This window comes from Castor canadensis, chromosome 17, assembly GCF_047511655.1.
Source record: "Castor canadensis chromosome 17, mCasCan1.hap1v2, whole genome shotgun sequence".
Lineage (NCBI taxonomy): Eukaryota > Metazoa > Chordata > Mammalia > Rodentia > Castoridae > Castor > Castor canadensis.
Window position 1 is genome coordinate 11,587,101 of NC_133402.1, and position 27,392 is coordinate 11,614,492.

Sequence of the window (27,392 nt, forward strand, 5' to 3'; positions counted from 1 at the left end):
TTTTTAATGACTCTCCTGTATTACATCATATCTTTTCAAAGCATTTGACCTAGGCTTCCAAGAAACAGTAATTTTATTTTTTAAGTTTATGATGTGAACTGTTTTAAGACTTTTGGCAAGCGTACAAATCACCTGGTGGATAGAGAATTTGCACAGGTGTAGTGAAGAGCAGCTTACCAACCATGAGTGCTTAGTGAGCTTTGGCCTCAGTGGGATGTTCTACAGACAAAAGAAAGGACATTAGTTAATTCTGAGAAATCCTGTTTGAGGGGAATTTCATTAAAGAGGCAAACAACTTTCAACTTGGAATTTTGGATTGACAACATACCATTATTTTTAAATAAGTAAAAACATTGGTTAGAACAGTGAGATGTGATTAATAAGACTTATTACCAAGAACATTACTAATTAACAGAATAAAGCAAATGATTGTGTTATGAGATTTATAGTAGTTTCACATCTGTTGTAGCAACTTTATGCATTTATAAGCATATGACTTGATGCTCCTATACAAACAATTTCTGTGTTACTGGATTTTCCTAGTTAGACACGAGGTTATGTATTCAGAAATACCCAAACTCATAATTTTGATGGCTGACTCGGAGGCACATAGGGATCAATCCAAAATATGAATGATAGCTCTTCCCACTGACCCCTACAAAGAAGCATCTGTCCTAAGAGGCAGTCCCTCCCACTCCAGGAATTGACTGTCCAGTGAAGCTAGATCTACAGCAATAGACTTCTGAGCCATGAGCCACATTCATGTTGTTCATCCTGTGTATCTCTAATACCTAACAAATGTAAATTGTACAATGGCAATACCCATTTTTGGCTTATGTTCCTGTTAATTCAAGTCTGTGGGCATCCATATTGTATAGACAGGTAAAGCTACCCATAACTAAAGTATATACTGGAGCATTCTTAAAACATCATTTTCTCTCTATATAAAGATGTTGAGAACACATAAATATGTTTGAACCAGTTTAAGTTCAGGTAGTTGGCCTGCAGTAACATTATGAAATAGAAACAGTAATCCAACTAATGGTTAAAACTGTTTCCTCATTTAGAAACATTTGCAGAGCCATCCCTGCAGGCTACTCAGATGAAGTTGAAAAGAGCTCGTCTAGCTGATGATCTGAATGAAAAGATTGCTCAAAGACCTGGCCCCATGGAGCTGGTGGAGAAGAACATCCTTCCTGTGGACTCCAGTGTTAAGGAAGCAATTATAGGCAAGATTTTTGCTATCTTTCAAAAGAAACTTTGAAGTTTTAAATAAAACAAATGTAACTGCCTAGCAAATACAAAAACCCCAGTACTGCCCAAAAAAAGAGAATATATTATCGTTAGTTGTGCTTCCATTGAGAGGTGCACTGTGTTTGATTTTTTTTTTTTAACCAGCTTCTTAAAAATCTTACGGGACACAGTTTCTTTTTCATATTAAGCTTGGTGTTCCAAGGCCAGCCTCAGTTAACAATCACTTCTTTCTTTAGGCGCTGGGAAGGAGGATTGTCCCCACACTCAAGGTGACTTCTCCTTTGATGAAGACAGCAGTGATGCTTTCTCACCTGACCAGCCAGCCAGCCAGGATTCTCAGGGGTCAGCCGCATCCCCCAGTGAGCCAAAAGTTAGTGAGTCACCATCTCCTGCAACTACAAATACTCCAGCTCAGGTATTACCTTTCTGCTTTAGGCCCTGAGTACAGAAAGTACTGAAAATAGATTTTTTTTACCCATGATCTAAACACTCTTGGAACTTTTGAATAGATTTTTATGTAGTACTTCTATTGTATGTATATATATATGTATATACATATATATATATACATATATATATACATACATGTATATATATATGCATGTATATATATGTATATATACATATATATTTTTTATTTTATTTGTAGAATTTTTAAAAATCTTCACATAACATTTTTTTGTATAAACTTTTCACATATTATAAAATTCACCTTATTTTCTAACATCTTAACCATTTAAGCGTAGAGTTCAGTAGTATGAAGTATTTTCATGTTGTGCAACAAATCCCCACTTTTTCATGTGGCAAAATTGACATTCTGTACCCCTCATTCTGCTGTCATCAGGCTACTGGACACCATTGTCCTACTTTCTGTCGTTATAAATCCAATGACTCTACATGTCTCATAAAAGCGAAATCATACAGTATTTGTTTTTTTTGAGACTAGCCTATGTCTCTCAAAATCCTGTGACAGGATCTCCTTCTTTAATACTGAATACTATTCTATAGTGTATGTGTATGAAGCACATTTTATTATCTTTTGATGTTTGTGTTTTCTTCCAAGAATTTTATAGTTTTGAGTCCTGTGTTTAGATACTTAATTCATTTTGAGTTAATAATTATATGATATTAGGTAAAGGTTCAGCTTCATGCTTTTGCACCTGGATATCCAGTTGAAGAGACTGTCCTTTCCCCTTTCACAGAGTTGTGAAATTATCACCACTATGTAATTCTAGAACATTTTTATCACCCGGTGAAGTCACTTATCCATTAGCAGTTACTTCTCTTTTCCACCCAGCCCAGGCAACCATCAATTAGCTTTCCTTCTGTTGGATTTGCCCAGTCTGGGAAGTGCATATAAATAGAATTATACATATGGTCTTTCATAACTGGCTTTTCACTTAGTATAATGCTTCAAAGATTCATCCATGTTACAGTATGTATATCAATACATCATTCTTTGTAATAGCTGATTAATATTCCATTGTGTAAATTTACCATATTTTATTCATTGGTAGATATTTGGATTTTTTTAATAATGTTGTTATGAACATATATGGACAAGTTTTTATGTGGGAATGTGTTTTTATTGCTCTTGATATTCTATCTAGAAGTAGAATTGCTGGGTCATGGTAATTCTATGCATAACTGTTTGAACTCCGGGCTTCACACTTGCTAGGCAGGCACTTTACCACTTGAGCCACTCCACTAGCCTTCATAACTTTCTATTAGACCTTAACATCACTCATAAATAGCTTTCATTATCAACAAATACACATCCAGCTAGATGTGGGATATGAATACTGTAATCCCAACACTCAGGAGGCTGAGGCAGAAGGATCTTGAGTTCTAGGCCAGCCTAGGCTACATTGCAAATTCCAGGCCAGCCTAAGCTACATGAAGAGACCCTGACTCAAAAAAACAAAAACAAAAATACATATTGTATCATTTTTGATTGAATTAAACTGATACACCTTATCTCAATTAACCAGTTCCCTATCATTGGTTATCTAGAGCATTTCCTGTTTTTCATTCTTACACATACAATAAGACCACCATTCTCACATACTTACACGTGTGTGTGTGTGTGTGTGTGTGTGTGTGTGTGTGTGTATACACATTCATATTTTATCAAATATTGTTGGGCAATTTGTCTAATTCTTTGGATAAATTATGAGATACATACAGATTTCCACAGCCACTGTCTTAACCATAAGTAAAGATATCTTTACCTTAGAGATCTGAATGTTTGGTGTTTTGTTTTGTGTTTGGTTTGATGGTTCTAGGCCTTAAACTCAGGGTGCTGCACATGCTAGGCAAGCATTCTACCACTGAGATAGACCCCCTACCCACAAGATGTGAATGAATTTAACTGGCATTTTAATTGTTGGTAAGACTGAATCACTTGCCTAGCAAATATTTATTGAGACCTATTATGTGTCAGATTATATTGGGGACTCAGAATACAGTACATCCAAAGGGATATAGTGAATATTTTGGCAATTACATCAGAAGTTTGCATTTCTTATTTTTTATAATGGGTGTTCATGTTTCTATTGATTAGGGAACAGTCTGTGCTGCCATCAGTTGTTTTTAATCTCTCCTTAGTGGTTTTGCTTTACTGAAATTTAATAGTATTTGGGGTTTTTTTTTTGGCGGGGGGAGTACTGGGGTTTGAACTCAGGGCCTCATGCTTGCTAAGCAGGCACTCTACCACTTGAGCCATTCCACCAACCCCTGAAATTTAATAGTATTTGGTTAAAGACAAAAACTTACTGGGAGTGGTCAAGTTCAGCGAAAAAAAAAAAAAAAAAAGAGTTAAGCCAGAGCATCATAGGATTTTTGAGGTAGAAAGGAATTTAACAATTGCCTGCTTTAACCTTTGGCACACAGGAGTGTGGAAGTTTGGAGACAAACAATGTATATTTCTCTTACATCATTTCTTCTTGCTCATGAACATTTGTTAAGAGCTATGTCTTTCAACATTATTCTTCAGTGCACTCATCACTCTGTTCTGAAATACGGTTCCAATGAAAATGTTAACCTATAAGAGAAGACTCCATAAGTGTGTGCCTTCAACATCTAGTATAGTAAAGGCTGAGTTAACTAAGCACCGTGAATGCAGACTGACACAGACTACTTATAGAAGCTTCTGCTGTCCTTCCATCTGAGAATGGGACCTTATCAGAGGTTATTTGAACAGCAGCAGTTCAGAACCTTCTTTCCAAGTTCACAGGCAAGAGTGACTCTGCCCACTCAGCCTTGCTGGAACCTAACCTGGAAGAAGGATGAGGATCCAAGCAGGTATAGGGAGAGCAAGGGAGACTGACTAGCCCTGACTGTGTTCTCATATATTTGCTGCACCCTGGTTTGAGCTTTAAAAACAGGGCTAAAAAGAATGTCAAGTATGCAAGTAAATAGCATTTTAAAAGCCTTATCCATTTGAGCTGTTCTCTGCTTGCCTGAGTAGGTCAGGATGTCAGACGACTTTCAGCATGGCCTTAGCTTTTATTAACACAGAATTTTTGCCACTTCAGCTATTGTTAATGGCTTCATGATAGTCTACTCTAATAAGAGATTATCATTCTCCTTTTCACTGTATTGCTTGTTAATGTTTTTTACTTTGCTCTTGAAACTTGGTCTCCATCTAAGTTTGTAAGTGAGAAACTTTAACCAGAGGCAGTCTCATCCAGTAGGCTGACATTCCAGAATTCTGTAAAGGAAAAAGAATGGTAGTATTCCATAAAAAATAAATATGAACTGTTTAGTGCAGCACACACTGAGCCTTGTGTCATTCCTAAAGTGAGACATTAGTCTTTAGAATACGTGTAGTGTTGTTGCAGCACCAATTCCAAAAGCCTGCCCTCTAGAAAATGGTAACAGTCAAGAAGATCCTAGAATCAGGGATGGCTGTGCTGTAGCTCTACGTACCAGATAATTTCATCCTGTGTGCTTTGAGAACTCATTAAATTTTGTGCGTGGTCTTCCCTTATATCACATATTCTGGCATTTGTGAGTAAGAAATCTGACAATTCTTCTTACACTTCTATTGATACAGTTAGAGAAGCATATTCCTGATAACTTGACATCTTGATGTAAGAGAAAGATAAACTTGCAAGTAGGACTGTAGATCATGTTGTAGGATTCTGTTTTGTTTTTTCATTTTTAGAAATCAACTCTAGAGAAAAACTTCATGGTATCAATCATGCATTCATGTAGGTGTGATACATAAAATCTGTCTAACTGTAATTGTTCTTCTATTCCCCACAAGGGGAAAGGACTTTAACACATTACTTCTCATCAGACATCACATGCCTAGGCAGCTGCGATTTCTCCTCACAACAAATACACAGGTCCAACACCCAGCACGGATGTAGGATTTAGTGAATGAAAGGAGGTTGGTATTGTGTGAATCTAAAAATGTTCACCAAAGGCTCATTTGTTAAAGTCTTGGTTGCCAGCTGATGGGCTTTTGAGAGGTGATTAATCATGAGGTAAAGCTTGGTTGGAGGAAGTAGGGCATCAGGGGTGTACCTTTGAAGACCATTTTGTTCACAGAACCTTCCCTTCTCTCTCTTTCTCCCTCCTTGCTGGCTGTCTATGAGATGAGCAACTTTGCTCTGCCATAATCTTCTGCCATGATGTTTCTGCCTTGTCACAGACCCAAAAGCAATAGAGCAATTGACCACTGACTGAAACCATGAGCCAAAGTAAATTTATTTTCTCAGGTATTTTGTTACAGCAACAGAATACTGTCTAACACAGAGATCATCCCTGTGATACATTTTTCCTGATTTATAAATATCATTACACCACCCCCTCCCCGGCAGTCATTCTCATTGCTATTTTTTAAAATAGTCCCAATAAAGCAAAGATAATAGACCAACACAAACATCCTTTTCTTTGAGATTCTTAATTTTTAATCTTTAAAATAGAACCTCAAGATAAGAGTTTTGTGGATTTAATTCCTAAAGGCCACACTTAAAATGACTGTAAGGTACAATGAAAATGATAGGCACCATCACGTTTCTGTGACTTGTCACAGGCGGGTAACAGAGGTCTCAGCCCTACTTCAAATAACTCTGCCATAGATTTCATTTGCTTCTTGTTCACCAAGTTTTTTCATATATTGATTATCATTTTGTGCTACACAATTTTCTAATTTCCCTGTTCAATTTTTTTATACTTAGCCTAATATAAAACTCAAGGATAGTGCAAGCAATTTCCTTTAGGTTTAGACCTCACTCATTCTCTATTAGCTTAAGCTTAAGGTTTCTATGTTATTTGACAAAAGATGATACACCTGAAAGTTATTTGGTTGAATGGGAAAAAAACATAAGTTCCCCAAAGTCTCCTAAGCTTGTCTTGCTGACAATATACAGAGTAGCCAGTCAACACAGTTACTTTAGCACTACTAAACTTTGAAAAATCCACATAAATCCTATCAGATTGTACTTAACCGTTGAACATCAGGGTGTTTATGACTAATTGAAGGGTTTCAGAAATCACTGGGAGAAAAGAGTTTTCAGATCAAAGGGACCCAGTGTAACCATTCCTGGTGTGCACATGTGGCTGCTCGTAATTTTCTACAGCTGTCCATGGTTCAAGAGTTGCTTAAGTATAAAATAAATTGAGCTCCAATTTGTGTGTTCCACTGGTATTTTTAGTAAATTCCTTTCTAGCTGTAATTTGATCAAAATAGAAGGACAAGAGACAAACCCAAGGGGATGAACAGTTTAGTCTTTTACAGACCACACAGAGATACATAATTCAAAGAAGATTTTTTTTTTAAATATTATGAGGTCATTGTGGGTGACTCATATCTATAATCCCAGCTATTCTGGAGGTAGAGATTGGGAGGATCATGGTTTGAGGCCAGCCCAGGCAAAAAGGTAGCAAAACACCTCCCCAAAATCTAAACAAATAAGCTGTGGTGCACATCTGTAATCCCAGCTGTGCAGAAGGCCATAAATTGGAGCACCATGATCCACAGCCTGCCCCAGGCAAAAAGAATGAGACCTGATCTGAAAAATAACTAAAGCAAAAAGGGCTGCCAGTGTGGCCCAAGTGATAGAGGGCCTCCCTAGCAAGCTGAAGGCCCCAAGTTCAAAACCACAGCACCACACACACAAAAGTTACTTGGCACTAACTCAAACATGTATGGAAATATAAAATTCTTTATTAAAAGTAATTGGTATTGTTTGGATTTTGAATGTCCCCTAAAGTCCCATGTGTTGAAGGCTTGGACCCAGCCTTTTGCATTATTGAGACATGGTGGAATCTTTAAGAATTAGGGCCTCACTAAAGGAAGTTTAGTCACCGGAGGTGTGTCCCTGAAGAGGATATTAGGACTCTGGCCCCTTTCTAATTCTCTCTCTTGCTTCCCAGCTGCCTGGAGGTGAACAGACTTCCTCTGGCACATACTTCCACCGTCCCAAAGCAACACAGCCATTTGACCATGAGCTGAAACCTCTGAAATTGTGAGCCAAAATAAGCCTTCCCTCCTAAGTTGATTATCCCAGGTATTTTGTCAGCTCCTCCTGATAGCATCCCAAGTGGTGTCTTGAGCAGCTGGGGTTACAGGCATGAGCTACCAGTGCAGGGCCCAACAACGTACTTTTTTTTTTTAAATTGTGCTGGGTAGGGGTACATGGTGGCATTTACAAAGGTTCCTACAGTGAGTCAAATATATCATACTTTAATTCACTCCCTCTATCATTCTCCTTCACCCCCTTTCTCCCCCATTCCTGGAATAGTTTCAACAGTATCATTTTTCCATTTACATCTATGTGTACACAGTATTTGCACCATATTCACCTCCTACACCCTTTCCCAACCTATTTCTCCTCCCACTGGTATCAGCCCACCCCCACCACCCTGGCAGGACCTGTTCCACCCTCCTATTCTCCGATTTTGCAAAAGAGAGAAAAAAGCAGTGATATTTTTGTTTCTTTGAGATAGCTACACAGGGAGGTTCTTTGTGGCACTTCCATGTATATTATGTATTATAACCCAGTTTGGTTCATCTCTGTTTTTCTTCTTTCTACTTTAGTCCTTTTCTCATGGTTGTTTCAAACAGTTTAAAGATTTTATATTCATTTTCGTATTGAGAGTACATCAACTATATTCACCTTAACTTCCTTCTTTCACTCTCCCCCTCTCATATGTGACCTCCCCTTAGTGTGACCTGTGTTTTGTAATACTGCTGTATTTGCATTAGGTCTATATTCCACATATGAGGGAAAACAAGCAGCCTTTGGCCTTCTGAACCTAGCTGACTTCACTTAAAATGATGTTCTCCAGATCCATCCATTTAGCTGCAAGTGACAAAAATTTCATTCTTCCTTGTAGCTGAATAAAATTCCATTGTATATAAATACCACCTTTTCTTAATCCATTCATCAGCAGTGGGGCATCTTAACTGTTTCCATAACTTAGTTATTGCTAATAGTGCTGCAGTAAACATGGGTGTGCAGGTGCCTCTGTTGTAACCTGACTCACATTCCTTCAGGTATATCCCTAGGAGTGGTATTGCTGGATCATATGGAAGATCTGTTTTTAGTTTTTTGAGGAGACTCCATACTGTTTTCCATGGTGGTTGTAACTAATTTACACTCCCACCAGCAGTGTATGAGTGTTCCTTTTTCTCCACATCCTCACCATTTGTTGTTGTTTGTGTTCTTGATGGTAACCCTTCTAACAGGAGCGAGGTAGAATCTTAATGTGGTTTTGATTTGCATTTCCTTTATGGCCAGGGTTGGTGAGCATGTGTTTTTTAGCCATTTGGACTTCTTCCTTTGAGAAAGCTCTGTTCAGTTCTTTTGCCCATTTCTTCTTTGGGTCGTTGAATTTTGGGGAGTTTAGTTTTTTGAGCTCCTTGTATATTCTGGTTATCAATCCCTTGTCTTACGTATAGCTGGCAAGGATTTTCTCCCATTCTGTGGGCAGCCTCTTCAATTTAGAAACCATTTCCTTTGTTATGCACAAGTTTTTTAATTTCACATAGTCCTATTTGTCAATCCTTTCTCTTACTTGCTAAGACATTTGAGTTCTATTGAAGAAATCATTGGCTACGCCTATTAATTCCAGTGTATTCCTTGCTCTTTCCTGTCCTAGCTTCAGAGTTTCAGGTCTGATATTAAAGTCCTTAATCCACTTTGAGTTGATAGTTGTACAGGGTGACAGACAATGCACTTTTTAAAGCAGTGGCATATGCAAATCTGTACTACTTGTCAGTGATACAGCCAAATCAGGTACTAGCTGAATGTCCACTGCCAATAAATTAATTCACTTTATTAATGTTCTGTTTGTTCTGAAAATGAAATGCTTAAATTTATATATTACAGAAACAAACAACCAGTGCTAGGTGATACATTTTAGCAAAGCTAGAATTTTACATAAACTATCCATCTGTTAAACATATAAAACATGTTTTTGGTTTGTATTCAACTCATTCATTGTTTTATTTGTCTGAGAATTCAAATATGGAAATAATATTATAGAATAACTGCATTTCAAGTCTTTTATTTGCATATAGCCATCTTAATCAAGAATCTGCTACATCCTAAAGTAAAAACATACTTATTGTAGACTTAAAAGCTACAATATAAAAAGCTTTGGTTTTTAAATACCTAGTTTTTATCCCTCAAGATTGCATAAAGAAAATTCTAATTAACTGAAGAGCTTACTAGAGAATAATGACTGGACCTTGGTGAGCAGACCATGTTCTACAGAAAGAACCAGTGCAGAGCCTGCAACATGATAAACGTTATTCAGCTTAGACATTTGCTCCCACATTTTCTTCTATGGTGGTAGAACTTTCTTACAGCAATTTCTTGTAAGAGAAAAACAACATCAGACATTAAGATAGAAAATGGGGCCAGGTGCTGGTGGCTCACGCCTGTAACCCTAGCTAATTAGGAGCAGAGCTCAGGAGGATCAAGGTTCAAAGCCAGCCCAGGAAAATAGTTCATGAGACCCTATCTCGAAAAACCCATCAAAAAAAAAGGGCTGGTGGAATGGCTCAAGGTGTAGGCACCCCAGTGCTGCAAAAAAATGAAAATTGAAAATGCCTTCTTTTTTATTTAAAGTATAAATATCCAGCACTAAACATTTTTCTGACATGTTCTTGTATGATGAAAATTAAAGAACTAGTGATCACAAGACCTCAGTACCCTGAGGCAGGAATAGTGATCAGATAGAATTAGTCAGTAAAGTCTGCATGTTTTCTGTCTCTTTAAGGAAACAGTTCTGAATAAGTTAAAAATTAAATTTTTTTCATAGTACATACGGTGAACTCAGGTTGTGGTGGCAACTTAAACATTTACCTAGTATTCTTTTTAAGATTTTAACATTGTTCAATTTACTGTGGGACAAAGTAAGTGTCTTTTATGGCAAGATACTCTTAATCCTTTTTGGAAGAATACATCATTTTATAATTCTTAGTGTTTAGGTTCTTTTGGTAAGTTTAGCTAATGGGAACCCAACACCTATTTGTGATCTGAGTAGAGTTTTGGGGAGGGGGGTTATTTTTTGGGTCATTTCTAAGGCATACAAAAAGGCCAACATAGTGTAAAGATGAGTTTAGACATACCTGCCTTTTCAGCTGGAACATATCTCCACATAGGCGTAGTAACAATCACTATGTTGCAGAAATACAAAAAACGCTAGTGAGATGAGAGCATCAGAAATTGTAATGAAGACAAGGGTGAGTTAGGCATAGCCTAGAAATACAGGTAAAACACTGTCACCAGTTACCTTGGCCACCATATCCATGCTTGCTCTCAAATTCATCAATACTGTCACATTAGTCACTGAGGACTAGGTTGGTAAATTAGACTATCTGTAACGATAAATATATATACATGTATATATATTTCAAAATTCAAACATTTGATTCTAGTTCATATACCAGTTACATAATAGCCAAGGAATGTTTTTCCCCTCTGAAAACTTACCATATCTTGTGAAGTGACCAATTAAGCGATCATCTTTCACTTGAGGCAAGAAGTTTGGATGGTCAGAGGTTCACTGAAGAGCCAGACACCTCAGAACTGTCTGAGAGCAGAAGTCTGCAATGTGGGTGTCGAGTCTCTTGGATGTGTCCTTTCCCTTCATTTCTGTTTGAAATGAAATTCAGTTCAGCCGTCTTTATAAAGTCAAGTCTTTCATATCATCTGTACTTACTAATAATTACTTATAAGCTGAAATCGGTAGCAAAAACCTCGAGAAAACTGACCTGGACGAGCACAGTGCGTGCTCAATACGCACAGTCTCAGAGGGGCTTGAGAATGTGACCTAGCCACATGGATGGCCACTCATCAATTAAACAAATACTCAACTGAGTAACGTATGTGCCAAGCTTCGTATTTCTTGCTGCTAATAGTCCTCTGAGTTTTCAGGTCATTTATTTTAAGGAGGGAAAGTGCAGTTAGGTATTTTAAAACCCAAATACTTCAACAAGAGAACTGATTCTGATTATTGATCTAATGAACTTGAGAATTATTTGGGAAAGTAAAAGCAAAAAATGAAGACCCTTTTCCTTAAAATCAAGCTGGTGATAAGTCCAAGTAATAATCTACAACATTCAACTGATTGATTACAACAGTAATCTCTGTTTCCAGTAAATGGATACTTAACATCTATCTAAAAGAGATTGCTAGTGAGAACTGATAAAACTTACCAGAGCCTTCTCTAGCTTCCTCTGATAACCTCCAGCTCTACATGGAGCTTTGGTAGCTGTTGATCTGGACAACGTCACTTGTAAGTGTGGTGGTCCTCCTAGCATTCTCCTCACAACGTATCCTTCCGCTCTTCTCCTGTTGCAGGATGGGGCTGAGGGATGTCACTGAGTGTGCCAGTCAGCTTTGGAGTCAGCAGCCAGGGCTATACAGCACACTGAAGACCTCAAGGGTAGGGAGGGTGGACCACTAAAATGCTGCTGGCCATGGGGACGGGGCATTGTATAGAGGCTCCATGGAGCTCTGTAGCAAACACCAAACGCCATGTTTGAATTAGCCAGGGTTAGTGTGACTGGTCTAGTAAGAAAACCTTATAAATACCATGTATTGTTTTCACCATTTTTATAAGTCTTAGACTTTTATTTCTGCCAGAAAAGAGTAGTCCTGACCATATTTCTGTGAAAACACAACAGTTTAGTTCAGCTGCTCATCACTGCAGGAGCAAAGACTAAATAACTGGCCCCTCTAAGGTAAAGCACGTTGTTCCACCGACTGGGTCTCAGGCACAGTAGGAGAGTTTTCCTTTGTTTTTTTTCCTATTGGACTTTTTGGTTCTTTAATGAGGTCATTCCCTTGTAATTCCAATTTTTCTGTTTATAATCATTGGTTTCACAGACTTCTTCCTTTTCTGCCTTTTCCATCAGTTTACTTCAGTGGCCGCACCAGTTCCTGAATTCTTGAAAACTCCTCCGACTGTGGACCAGCCTCCCACAAGGTCCACAGCTCCTGTCCTCCCCACAAATGCTGTGTCCTCAGCAAAGCCTGGCCCCACCCTGGTGAAGGTGGGTACTCTGGTGCATGGTGTTGTAGGGTGTTGCTTGTGGCTCTGTTTGGAGCCATGGATGGAAAACAGAGGCACTTGTCTAAGTGCCCAGCCTACATTGTAGCCTAAAGCCTTGAAAACTAAGCTGTGGAAGACTAGCTAGACCGGGTCAACACATGGCATGTTGCCTTACAGTCATGGGAGAATGGCACAGAACTGGGTCTGTGTGAAAGTGCTGGGACTGGGTAGCAAGGCTTCCAGAGTCCTACCAGCAGTTCCAGTTCTTGCTGCCACCCAGGCCCTAATGTCGCATAGCTCAAGGGGATCGCATGCCTCACAGATCCACGACTTTAGTAGCAGCACAAGGTCAAGCTCAGTAGTATTCCAGAGATACTACGTAACAGGTTAAAGGTTTTAGAGAAGCAGAGATGGTTTTTAATTTAGCAGATTTGTCCAGATGAAGCTTGGTTTGTTCTCAGATAAGTTTCAAATGTGGCACCATTCCCTGCATTTTACTTGGTCAAAATAGTGCGGTGAGAATAAATCTCAAGGAAGAATACAGTATATTTGAATTTTAAAGTTATATGTAGAATGCCTGACTAAAGTGAGTAGGGAGAGTAAACTTAGGCATAGTCTGATCATTTCAAAGTGGTTTTTGCCAAAACTAGTGGAATATGTATCTCAAACCTTAGAGCTGAAAAAAAGGACCCTGGCAATTAGCACCGTTCAGCAGAGGGAACATGATCCAGAAGAATCGAGAAGTGACAGGCCAGGAAGCCCCAGTCTCCCTCCTTCCACCACAGTCATTGCAATACTTCCCTGAGGCAAGGGAATGCCTTTCAGATCTGCACGGTGCCTATTCCTCTTTTCCATCTGTCCACTGGAGCTGTCTTTTTCAGTGACCAAGGGCTTATGGCTTCAGGACACATATTAGCACATTTTACCATCTTCCATTTGCTTAGCACTGGAGCCAGAAATTCCAGAGAGTAGCAAGTGGTCACCATGCCAATGAAGTCAGCTCTTAACCTCCTCTGGCAGCATTTCCATGCATACACTTCCACCCATTTTTCTCTGACTCTTCCACTCCCTAAGTTTCTGCTCTTTGCTGAAATCTTTCTTTTAGGAGGGCTGTGGCTCTGAGAAGGAAGCATTAAGAATGTGAAATTCAGGGATTGATTAGGGAATCCTAGAACTATGCCAAGAGAGGAAAGGACAGGTACATGTTAGGAAACAACCCACAATTCTTTCAGCTTTTCTATTTTCTCTGTCCTACAGAGAACAGACATGCTCTGGCTGTTAGGTAATAGCATTTAGTCTGCCCTTGGGTTCAGGTACCACCCCGCCCCCCCCACCGCCTTTTTGTTTTTTGTTTTTTTGGTTTTTTGTGGTACTGGAGTTTGAGCACAGGGCCTACATCTTGAGCCATTCCACCAGCCCTTTTTTGTGGTGGGTGTTTTTCAACATAGGACCTCACGAACCATTTGCCTGGTCTGGCTTCAAACCTTGATCCTTGTGATCTCTGCCTCCTGAGTAGCTAGGATTACAGACGTGAGCCACTGGTACCTGGGCCCAGCTGCCTTCTTGACTGTGGCTGGCTCACTTGTTTTCTAATCTATATCAATACTTGAACCCCCATTTGAGGTTATAGATTATCTCAGACCCCATTCTTCTGATCAGTTTGAAAAGACTAAAAATCAAATGGTAATAAAATAGCAGATGACAGTGAATTGTTATTATGAGATTGCAGGGATATGCTTAAGTAAAACTATTTTCCAACAATGAGATGTGCTTTAAGAGCCTGGCCATTAAAGCAGTGTCTGAGCAGCCTCTAGCATTCATCATCACTCCTTTCCTCCAGCACTGATGAGCACCTTCCATGTGTAGGCACGGCTCTGGGTACTAAGACAAAGGATCTGGGGTCTCTAGAAAAATGGTACAAAAACTGAATCCTGAGGTACACAGCATTTAGGGGAGATAGGAAACACCAGCAAAGGAGCTTGAGGAATAGCAATGAGTAATGAAGGCAAGTAGGGGCCCAGAAGCCGAGGGAAACACTTTAAGGAGAAAGGAAAGCTCAACCATATGAGCTTTGCTGTGGATCTGTTAGGAAAAGTGCTGCAAACTGACCTGGGAGTCAGCAACAGCCATCTTACAGTAGCCTAACCAAAAACAGCCTCTGTTGAATGCTGGAGGCAAAACATGGTGAGTAGGCAGAGAGAGGTTACAAGGGACAGCGTCACAGAAAGATGTTTTTGAGCATCTGTGCTGGAAAAGAGCAGGGGAAAAGTCTACAGCTTGATTGGAATGTTCTTGAACCAATGGGGAAGATCCAGGATTGCTGGAACTATTAGAATTCTGGATCAGGAGGGGGAGGTGCCAGCCTGAGATAACAGCTTGCCCACTGCTTGTATCCACAGAAGGGAAAGCCACAGACAGCAACCAGGAGCAGCAGTCCTAGGGATATGTGGGAGCTCCTTAGTGACCTCACTTCCTTGGTGGTTAGGAAATGAGGTCAGCAGTTGACACCATAGAGAGGAGGGGAAAAGAAAAGAGTAGTATTCTAAAAGAGGAGGAAAATACCTGGCCTTGAAAAACGTAATAGGATGGTCAGCCAACACTCATGAGCCCTTGAGGTTGGTGGTCGTGAATTTAAAATGAGGTCTGTCAGTGTGGTTTTGGGTTTCCCTACAGTATTTCCAGTTATGTGCGTACAAGCCTGGAGTAGACCAGTGGTGCTCAACAAGGCAGTTTGTCCCCTACCCCAGGGACATTTATAGTTGTCACATGTAGGGGAGGGGTGCTGCTGAGTACCCTACAATGCACAGCATAATCTAACAAGTATTACCAAGTTTGAAATGTCAGTAGAGCCACTGTTGAGAAACCTTAAGGTAGACAAGACCCTGGAGTAGGGTTTTGCCAGGTGAGCATGACAAAAGGCAGGCGATGAGGTGAGTGGACCTTGGGGTATAGCTGGATAAAGAGGGAAGTAAGGGGCAGTGTAGGAGTGGTAAGAGAGTCAGTCTCAATGGCATCAGCATGATAGGTGATAGTGTGGGTGCTGGGAAATGGGGAGGTACAGATCAGCCAGTGGTAGGATCTATGATAACCACAGTAGCGAGCAGTGAGGAAGGCGAGATAGTTAGAGTAAATGAAGTCAAGGAACCAGGAGACCAAAACAGTGAAAGAATAGTACGTGTGGAAGTGACAGGTTGTGGAGAAAGTAAGGAGAGGGAGGGGGCATGTCCACAGGACTGAAAGAAGGCAAGTCACAAGGATAAGTCCTCTCCAACACACATTTACTTTTTATAAATCCTGATTTACAAAAGTTCAGAAACAGGCTACTAGTTAAATGGATTATGTTCTTCTAGTGGTGTGCTTGTAAACATGTAACAACTTGGCTGGGGTCAAAGGACAGGGTATCTAGTCTTTGCCAATCATGGTATACAAGATCCCACCATGGCCAGTTTCACACTATGAGTGTGACATCACCAAATACAGAGTTGGGGAAAGATGTACACATTAGGCTCACACAAGTCAGTCAGCTGGCTCCACACCCCTCTGGCTGTGTCACAGACTATTTTGCAATTCAGCCATAGAGATTGTGTTGCAGAGATATTCTATGATGACAAGGAACAATTCATACCAAATGAAGGGGAAGGAAAAAAAAGCAGATGCAGTTATCCTATAAATGCTTGAAAGTAGAAAATCTGGTAACTTATAAACTAAAGAGAAGAACCAGGATAAAAGGTGTTAGTTCTAAGATATAAGGGTAGTACGGTCTCTCACCCATTTTCAAAGTAGAAATGTAACATCTAGAAATTTTTTAAATTCTTCTCATTAGAAGCATTTTTCTATGTTTACATATCCTTCGTAGATTTTTAAATATTAGTTACAGCAAAATATACTTAATGTTTTCCCTAGTGTATATTTAGTGTACAGCCTAATACATGTGCACACTTAGTAGTGAGTCTGTGCTGGAGACCCACAATAAATTTGCATAGCTAATGCTGGGCTGAGCATCTTGCATGTGCACGAGGGAAGAGTCCAGGGGAGAAACTTCTTGGTCAAAGTAGCATGTACACTTTTCCATAGCTCTTGAAATGTACTGATCACATTGCTTCCCAGAACATATGTACTAGTTTTTTAGGTACACAGTAGAATTGACTTCCTGTTGTGCTACCTCTTAAATTTTTCTTTTTTCTTCCTCAAAAAATAGCAAAGCCATCCCAAGAATCCAAATGACAAACACCGTAGCAAAAAGTGCAAAGATCCCAAACCGCGAGTAAAGAAGCTAAAGTACCACCAATACATTCCACCAGATCAGAAGGGAGAGAAGAATGCACCACAGATGGACTCCAACTACGCCCGGCTGCTCCAGCAGCAGCAGCTCTTCCTGCAGCTACAGATCCTCAGCCAGCAGCAGCAGCACTACAGCTACCAGGCCATCCTGCCTGCGCCCATCAAGTATGGGCAGTCCGCGCGCTTCCCAAAGTGGGTGGGGCTGTGGGGTTTAACCTGAATTACTAGAGGTCGGTGCAGTGATGAGTTTGTGCTCAGTGGATGCTATCACTTTGCAGTTATCCAGGCTCACAGTGTAGTCATGTAGTAAGGATGGCCCGCCTTCCAGTCCAGCCTTTGTCTTCCAAAATAGAATCTGAGCTTTTGCAAGTTAGGGGTGCCTTTTCACAATTATTGATCCTAGAAAGATTTGTCTATTAAACACTCACATCAGTATTAGATGCTTCTTCATATGAAGCATGAAGAGCTACATAGAAAGAGGGAGGCATAAAAGCAGAAGTGGCCAAGGAGGGCTTGGTACAAACAGCAGGGTATTTCCACATGGAAGGCTCAGGAAGCACCTTTGTTAGTGTAGTGTATAATGGGAGCCTTAGCTTAGTAGAGAAGAAGGGGTACACATTCAGTGTCTTTGTGCTAGATGGTGAGAAAAGCCACCTAGTGGAGAATGCAACTGATTTTTAAGAAAAGAGGAAGATAAAACTAAGTAGAGCCAGTGTCTGTAGGGACTTGAATTTGGGCATGAGGGTTTACTCCACATGCCAACAGTGGAGTGTCTCAGGACAGTGGTGACAGGAGAGAGTGAATTGCTAGAAAGAACGGTTAGACACTGGTCGCAAAAGCATCTGGAAACATGAGGACAAAAGGCACTGATGGTAGAATAGAAGGAACAGGTAACAGATGACTCAGGAACAGTGAAAGGTTGGGTGCCCACAGCTGTGGGGAAGGAAGGCATTTCCAGGGTTTGAGCCCCATCATGAAGGACAGCATATGTGCTTATTAATAAAGGAAAATTTTTAGATACACATTCCAATGCTTTTTCTGAGACTCGCACATAAAAATATAAGATCTTATCCTTCACCTACCTCATTCTCCAAACAGAGTATCTGCATGTAGCTGTAGAGAAGGAAATTCTAGAAAGAGATAAAAGGCTCATAAGGAAAATAACTCTGTGATCAAGCCACTCAGTTTATGACCAGAGGACCCATAGAAACTACTTGTTTCACGCTTGCAGGCTAAGCCTTCCTCCATAGTAGGCCCTGTTTTCTAATATCAGAAAAGGATAACAGCCTACTAAAAAGCTTCTCTGTCAAGAAATATCTCCTCATATATAAGTGATTGTCAATTTTTTTTTGTCTTAAGATACAAATATCTTAAGAAAGGTTAAGCCTCATAGTGATTCCAGCCTTATTGTGAAGTACTTGTCTAAAACATCACAGCATAGACATGAAGAAAGAAATAATTTTGTAACATTTTAAGAGCAAACAGGCCACAGTAAGTTGTTAACTTTGGAAGGGACCCAGGGAAGGTCACAGAGAATTGGGACAGTATCCAAGGAACTGCCACTACTTTTCCTTTGCCCAAGACTTAGGCAGGTGTCTTGCACTGACGCCTCCTTGGGCATTAAGCATGAATAATAATGACAGCAGCAGTGGTAATCATGACGCCAGCTATTCATGACCTACAGTACACCAGCCCTGTCCTCATTAGCCCTTGACCTCAACAGCAGCCTCACTTTAAGTCAAAGAGAAACTGGTATTACTGGACCCACACACTGTTAGGAAACTATAGCAGAAAATCCTATAGCTGTCTCACTGTGAAATAGACTCCTTTGTAATGAGAGCATGTGATTGCGCAGGGCCAGCTTTCAGCTGGAAGAGGACCTGAGGTATGGAGCAGCTGAGCTCCATCAGTCCTATGACTCCCACTGGGGCTTCAGATCCTGCTCCTCCCCCAACGATCATAGCCGAGAAGAAGAAGCATCTACTGTTGTGTGTTATTTCACCACACAAAGCCTGGACATAAGTTCTATCTCAGTTCCAGATCCTAAATATGGAGGCTTTGTTTTCTAGTACTGTGCATTGCTTATCTTTACCAAATTCCATCACAAAACCAGAAGCCGTGCAGTACCCACGGCAGTGGGATTTTACCTCTGTCTTGTAGCGCTTTGATGCCCTGGAATAAATAAGAGCCTGGGCTTTAGTTAAACCAGCCTTGACCGCACACTGCAAAGTCACAGAAGATCGAGGGAGCCACGTAGCGGCCCTCAAACTTCAGTCTCCCATCTGCATCCTGACCACATCCATTGGTTCCCTTCCTCCTTTCCTGTCCTCTGCATTTGAGTGAAAGATAGATTAATTCAGCCTTTAAAATAATAGAAATAAGTTAAACAGTGAATCATAATCACAAGTATTGTAGAATCTCAACCAAATAGACAACACAGATAGAGTAATTAAAGTGTGCATTCTCCAGGGGAGAGCATCACTCATGAGGAATAGAAGGTGGTTTGGGGGCAGAGGCATTACTCATTTGATGTAATAAAGGACAGGCATACAGACAATACGTAGATGTAAGCAGTGCATTTATGTATTAATTCCTCATGGGGAAGGCAATTCAGAAAAAGTCTACTTGGGTACCCAACAACGAATAAAAGGCTGAAAAACACTGATTTAAAGAAAATTTTCATTTTTCTAACATGAGATGTAAAAGTTTTGTTTTTTGAAAGCAAAATAATCATAAAATATTTGCCATTTCATCCAAACCTCAAGAAACTTCATGTCTAACACTTCAGATATCTTGATTTCAATAGAAGTTTTGAAAATTAATCTCAAGAGTTAGCTGTTGGGCTGGTGGAGTGGCTCAAATAGAACGCCTGCCTAGCAAGCGTGAGACCCTGAGTTCAAACCCCAGTACCATCAAAAATTAATTAAAAGAGTTAGCTGCTGACAAAGCCAGCATTGGCTTCTACCAAAGGCATCCTGAAGCTCTTTAGAGAACTCTCATCCAATCATGGCTCTTGCATGGGCCTCAACACCAGGGAAGGAAGCACCAACGTCACCATGAGCCTCCAGACAGAAGAGGCTGAGGGAAGGGTCTGGGGAAGTAAGTGCAGAGCAACCAACTTTAGAGCTTGACAGCTAAGGCACCAACATCATCGGTCTCCAAAGACTCCCTTTGTGTCATCTGTGCTGACTTCTATTCCCTATAGCCTAGTTTTGCTTATTTTTGAGCTTTAAATACATGCAACATTATAGTACACTTGTGGGTCTGGCTTCGTTTGTGGAACACTGTGAGGTGTCCATATTGGTGTAAATAATAATTTTTATTTCTCTTGTATTCTGTATATGGCTGTACACTCATTTATCCATCTGTTATACTCACGTCTTATGCTAGATGTATGTCTGTGAGATTTCTACCTAAGAAGGGAACTGCTGGGTCATGAGATAGGCTATGAAATAGTTTTTCTCTAGTGCTACGAAACTGTTGTCTAAAATGGTTGTACCAAGTCACACTTCTACCAGCAGCGATGAGAGTGCTGGTTGTCCCAAGCACCTGGTGTCATCATACAGCAGCTCTGCTCCATATGCATGACTCTTTGTGCTGTGCATTTTCACACCTAATGAGATTAGGTACTTGTTCACATCTTTATTGACTGTGAATGATATACTTTGTGATACACCTAAGATTCTTCCCCATCACTTTTCATTAGGTTTTATCTGTTCTGAAATGAGGCCTTCTTCAGATATATAAATACCTCGTCCTATTCAGTGACTTTTTGTGTCCTTTTTTAAAAAATCTGCCCATCCAAAGGCTATGAAGATATTTTACTATAAAAGCTTAATGTTTTCATAATTCACATTTAGATTTGGGGGAATGATGTGAAGTAGAGCAATAGTTTTTTTTTTTTTGCATGCACCATTTTTTTTGGAAGGTCCATCCTGTGTCCACTGCATGGCAGCATCACCTGCTGAGAGCTCAAGGGCCTGTGTGTGTGGAAGGAGATGCATCTCAGGATTCTCTGTTCTCTCACATTTGTTACTCTGTCCTTGCACCAACACCACACTATCACAATAACTGGATTTGTGATACGAGCTGATAGCACATGGTGTGGTTCTGCCAACCTTGCTTTCCTTCATTCTTAGTCTTTTGAATTTCCACCTAAAGCTTAGGATCACCTTTTCACTTTCCCCAAAACAAGCAGACAAAACTGGCAGAGATTTTATTGGGATCTAGTTTATCTGACATCTTTACAATATTGAGTTCTCCAATCTATGACCATAGTGTTTTTCTCTTCATAAGTAAAGTGTTGATATGGGTAATGTGAAACCTAGAAATTATCCTAATATAAGCAAATTTTCTTTTTCTTTTAAAGAAATGACAAAAATAACAACAGTGGGACTCCGGCTTTGAACAATGCTACGCCTAATCCCCCCAGACAGAGCACATCTGCACCTGCAAGAAAGCCAGGGCCTCTGCCTTCTAGCTTGGACGACTTAAAGGTGACAGTTCCGTATAGAGCTCATTCGCACATAAGCACCACAAGCACATAGTGAATGGTTGGAAACTGCTCTTCAGGTATAGGTAGTTTTCAGCTGACATTCAGCTTTAGCAACACGATAGCCTTTATACAGGTACTTTCTTTTTACTTCCATTAAATATTATCTTTCAAGATGACCAGCGGCTCTCATTCACTGAGCATATGCCTTATACAGGCACCATGGAGAGAGAGACCACACAGCTTTTATTACAATATAGTTCTATTTTTGTTATTAGTTATTGTCATCAGTCTCTTACCATGCCTCATTTACTGATTAAGTTTTATCATAAGTATGTATGTGGAGGATGAAACAGTTTACATATAGGGTTCAGTAGTATCTGCAGTTTCAGGCATCCACTGGAGGTCTTAGTATACAGTCCCAGGGTAAGGAGAAACCACTGTATTCTGTTGATTTACCAGAAAGTTATAAACAAAGAGATCTGATCCATTTGTATCTCCAGGTATCAGAACTGAAGACAGAACTGAAATTAAGAGGTCTGCCAGTGTCAGGCACCAAACCAGACCTCATTGAACGCCTGAAACCCTACCAGGAGGTGAACAGCAGTGGCCTTGCCACTGGAAGTATTGTGGCAGTGTCGTCAGCAGCCATCGTCACCAGTAACCCAGAAGTCACTGTGGCATTGCCAGTCACAACACTACAGAATGCCGTGACTAGCTCAGTCTCCACTTTGAAGGCAGAACTGCCATCTGCTGGACCCAGCAACATAGCCCACATGGACAGCATTCATTCTCCTCTGCCAATCTCACCATCACCCTCTGAACAGTCCAGTCTCAGCACTGATGACACAAACATGGCGGACACTTTCACTGAGATCATGACCATGATGTCACCCTCGCAGTTCTTGTGCTCATCTCCCCTGAGAGTGGCAAACCATGAGGACAGCCTGAGCCCTACCAGCAGCACTCTGTCAACCCTGGAACTGGACGCTGCTGAGAAGGACCGCAAGCTTCAGGAGAAAGAGAAGCAAATCGAAGAGCTAAAGAGGAAACTGGAGCAGGAGCAGAAGCTTGTGGAGGTTCTCAAAATGCAACTGGAGGTTGAGAAACGAGGGCAGCAGCAGCGGCCGGCAGAACCCCAGCCCAACCCACCCATGCTCACTGTCAGTACAGCAGACCAGAAACACAGCGGCATTGCTTCCTCCATCAAGGATGAGTCCTCACTTCCTGATTGCTCCAGCCCCCAGCAGCCCGCCCCAGTGGCCAGCCACTCTGCAAGCCAGCCTATCGCCACTGGCAGCCAGAACCTTGTTGCCAAAAAGGCCTTGGTCATCAAGCAAGAGGTCCCCGTGACCCAGGCAGAACCGCAGAGCGTCGTCTCGCAGTTCTATGTGAGTTCTCAGGGACAACCACCCACTGTTGTTGCTCAGCCACAGGCTTTACTGACCACACAGACTGCTCAGCTGCTGCTCCCGGTGTCCATCCAGGGCTCGAACGTCACCTCAGTGCAACTCCCAGTAGGCAGCCTCAAGCTCCAGGTGGGACACATGTCTATAACATTGCCTTCCAGCCAGTGATGGAGCCATCCCTGAGCTTTTTCATGAATTCAGCCATGTGCAGGGCCATGCAAAAAGTGGAGTGGCCAGCATTTTATAGAGTGAAAACAACCCTGTTGCCTTTCTATTTCTGTTACTGTTTCCCTTTAGTGACATGGTATCATATACAGACGCTTTAAAAGACCAGTGACATTAGCACAATGATAATGGTTGCTGTGCACTTCTTACAGCTTCCAGTACCCTTTCTTTCCCCAGAAGGTCCAAGTGATAGAGCCCATTTCTTTGTAAGGAAACTGAGGCTGAGAAGGGCTTAGTAAGTTGCCCCAAGGACAGAGCTGATGTTTAAATCAAGGTCTTCCGACTTCATTTTTACATTAAGCCTCCCACATTTAGTTTCTGGAGGGCTATTAATGTGATCCTGCCTCAACCAAGGAAAATGTGAGCAGAGATTTAGGAGTGAAAGAAACAAACACTAAGAGAATCAAATTCCTGTTCCTGTCTACATAACTTGTTTACCTTAAGTTGCTTTTACGTGGTGTCATTTTGATAGATTATAACCACGTGTAGATCATAAGTAAACAATAAAAGCACTTGGATGAGTGCTTCTCAATCTTGATACCTGATACAGCAGAGATAAATAATCTTATACTACTAGGTTTAGAAGGCATAGCCCAAATGCCCTCAGCATGTGCAAAAAGTCTCCGTCCCCTGTCTTGTCTAGCGCATCTGTGAGTTGAAAGTCTACTCTATAGTACATCTTTTTTAAAACAATTATCTAAATGTTCTATTAGAGGTGATGTAGAAAGAAAGCCCACATTACATTCTGGGCCTGTGTTCACCTGGCATGACACAGGCTGTCCCCAGAGAGTACATGCTGCAGCTTGAGAGCAGGGATTTGGGCAGTTGGGTTTCACTGATTTCCCTGCATATTAAATGTACTGCAGTACCAAACCTACTGTGAATAGAGCCAGCATACATTCTTATTTCAGTTTTCTAGTCTGCCAAAATCTTCAGACGAAAACCTCAGCCACATAAAGAATAAGGGCATGAAAACAACTGGTCTGGTGCTTGATGTTGGCTTAGAATTGTTGCAGTTCTAAGGAGTGCTCAATGGGTTGGTACTGAGTCATAGTTAAATAGGAGCAGGGAGTGCCAGTGTGCCATTGTGCAGCAGGGTTACTGTACATTGCAGAAAGCTGAGAGAAAGGACTATGTATGTTTTTCATAAAGAAATGATCAGGGGAAGGGGTCATGGAGGATTAGCTCAAGTGTAGAGAACCTGCCTAGCAAGAGCAAGGCCCTTAGTTCAAACTCCTGTACCACAAAAAAAATAAAAAGAAATGTCACGGGGTAAAGGATATATCTCAGTGGCAGATGCTTATCTTGCACATGCAAGGCCCTGGATTCAATCCTCAGCATCCTAAAAAAAAGGTTTGAGGAGATAGCTGTGTTGAGCCTGATTTACACATTACACGATATGTACGTGTATAGAAGCATCACATGGTGCCCCATTGACATACACTGTTTTTATGTACCCTTTAAAGTTAAGTTTTAAAAGAATTAAGGTCCAGATTTATACAGGTGAACAGATAGAAACATTAGTGTGCTGTTTTAGGTAGGGATTCCCAAGTGACCCGTTACTCTCCATCAAAACTCTTGATTCCAGCTCTGCTGCTCACAGTGACACTGATTCTTATTCACCTCCTAGACTCCACCACAGACAGGAATCCAGACTCAGCCTCGGATCACAGCTGCTCCACAAATACCAACTGCGGCCTTGCCCTCGGGCTTGGCACCCTCAGTACCTCAGAAGCAAGAGGCATTCCCACAGCACGTGCTCAGCCAGCCTCAGCAAGTCAGAAAGGTTGGTGAATGCTAGTGAGGTCAGGCTGCTGCCTATCCTTTCTGTCATCCTCTCACCTGGTCCATGAGCATCTTCCTTGGGAAGCCCCTGTGTGATGTCCTCTGATCCCCTTCCCTAGAACGCCTTAGGTCAGAGGCCATTTGGCAGTTATCTGGGATTAAGAAAGAGCACTTTACTACTGAAAGACAGCTTGACAGTTAAATCTCTTTTCCAAATAAGTTTCAAATGTATTTTTTTAAATGCTTATATATATAATTTGCTATTTTAAATTTCTTTTCCCTGGGAAAAGATATTTGAAGATGAAAAAGATACTTCTGATCTTTCTATCTCAAGTAAGACCTTTATACATAAGGGTATTTGTAAGAGTTTACCACCTCATGGATTAAGAGCCAGGAGGGCCAAGTGTGGTGTTTCCCGCCTGTAATCCCAGCAGTCAGGAGACTGAGGCAGAAGGATCAAAAGATTGAGGTCAGTCTGGCTGTATAGTGAGACTCTGTCTCCAAAAAAAAAAAAAACACCCAGGTAGTTTTCTCATTTGCAGTTTGCCATATCTTAGCTGCTTAACCCAGGCAGAATTCACTTAGTTTTTCCAAGTGTCAGTTTCCTCATCTTTGAGATGAGGTATTGGTCTCAGACTCATCCTCTGCACAAGATCCTGCCCCTTTTGGGTGTCTTGCCTACTTAAAAAAAAAAACCCTGCCCCAAAGTCTGATGTTCAGCAGCCCCTGAGGTAAATTTCCCTCTCATCCAGTAGGTGGAGCTCTGTGCACCTCTCTTTACCAAAAAATCTTAAGGCCTCAAAAACAGGTATTTTAGTTTAAACTTTGAGAATTATTCATCTCAGAGGTCTTTTGTTTTGTTTTATTTTGTTGTTGTTGTTTGCGGTATTGGGGATTGAATTCAGGCCCTTTTTTTTTGTGAAGGGTCTTACAAACTGTTTGCCCAGGCTGGCTTTGAACCCCAATCCTCCTGATCTCTGCCTCCTGAGTAGCTAGGATTACAGGCGTGAGCCACTGGTGCCCGGCTCTAGAGTTTTAATCTTTACCAGAAAAGAACCTAGGTAATTAGGTGTACCTGTCCATATGCCTCAGGTAGCCTGAACTATCTGGGCTAAGACAGCTCTAGAACAGATAGAAGGGCCTCTGTCATCAGCAACAGTCATGCCAATTGACACATGTGCTCTTTCCTGTGGACCCTCTGAGAAATGCAAGGAGAAAGGAATTGTACTTGTTTTGACCTGAGTTTTGGGAAAGCCCAAAATACCATTCTGGTATATTAGTATAAGATTAATAGTGTTACATTTTCTTTGGATTAGTAAGGAGAGAGAAAAACAATATATAGACAGGATATTTAAGGGCTTAATAAGTCTCAAAATACTAGAATTAGGAACCATTACTTCTACCTTAAAGGAAGTTTTTGTCAGTTATACACTCAAGTAGGAGTGTTTATAGAACTTCTCACCCACAGAGGCTATACTGTTTGGAGGGATATGTATACACATATTTTCATGCTTAACAAATATCTATGTATATTTATGATAAAAATATAGAGAGCTTCCTCTTTCAAAAGATGAGTGCTATAAATTATATTAAATGTTTTTATGAGCAACCAAGTTCTGTGAAATACAGTATAGTGTAAGCAACATGACCATAATTTGTAAAAGGCCCCTACACTTTTGGTTCTTGATGGAGCTAAACAAAACATTCTGGGGTTCTACAGAAAGAAACTCCCCTCTGCAAATCTTAAAGGCAGGAGGGGCAAGCAGTTAAATGGGTAGGGGCTGTCGTGTGTGGGTCAGAAGCATCAGCAAAGGCCTGACCAGAGATATTCCTAGGAAGTGCATGTGCTGAGAGAGAAAGCTAGGTCTCCCGATGGCTCCACTGGCCTGTGTGTAAAAAGAAAACCAAAGCCAAAGGTGGAGCTGAGAATTCCCTTCCGGCCAGTGGCCGGGAGGAAAGGAGGAGGTCCGGCTTGGACATGCTAATCTGAGATGTCCAGGGAGATGGTGTGGACATGGCTTTGACACTCAGACGCAAGACTGAAAGTGGAGAGGGTTGGGGGTTAGTGGCATATCCTGACCATAAAACCATGAGAGAGAAGAGGTCCATCTAATGAGGGACATGAGGAATTCAGCTGTCATCAAAGAGGGCACGATGAGCAGCCCGTTCTCCCACGATAGTGATGAGCAGCAAGGACCGTGCTTGTCGATGCATCTCACGGGCCCACAGCTCCCCCATTGATTTCACACTGCCTACAGCTGCTTTTGTGACAGGCAGGGTGGTGCTTCCAACAGGGAATGTGTGGCTTGCAAAGCTTAGATTCCATATTCCGTGGCCTGGCCCTTTACACAAGTGTGCCAGCCTCAGCTCTGAAATGAGGTTTTCTTTACTTCATTGGGAAGAAAAAAAAGAATGAATTGATGGAG

The 27,392-nt window shown here is 41.0% G+C and overlaps 1 protein-coding gene across 9 annotated transcripts in view; it reads left to right on the plus strand.

The window, feature by feature from the left end:
- The window catches only part of Mrtfb (myocardin related transcription factor B), a 184,786-nt gene that overhangs the window by 144,795 nt on the left and 12,599 nt on the right, over nt 1-27,392 (plus strand). For 6 of the 9 annotated variants that reach the window (XM_074059998.1, XM_074059997.1, XM_074059996.1 and 3 more), the window contains 7 exons: nt 1,068-1,229; nt 1,491-1,669; nt 12,638-12,775; nt 16,973-17,220; nt 21,425-21,551; nt 22,051-23,085; nt 24,812-24,967. In XM_074059998.1, the coding sequence (XP_073916099.1) occupies nt 1,068-1,229; nt 1,491-1,669; nt 12,638-12,775; nt 16,973-17,220; nt 21,425-21,551; nt 22,051-23,085; nt 24,812-24,967 (2,045 nt within the window). The remainder of the gene's footprint in view (nt 1-1,067; nt 1,230-1,490; nt 1,670-12,637; nt 12,776-16,972; nt 17,221-21,424; nt 21,552-22,050; nt 23,086-24,811; nt 24,968-27,392) is intronic. The other 3 variants (XM_074060002.1, XM_074060003.1, XM_074060000.1) reach the window with 2 other exon arrangements.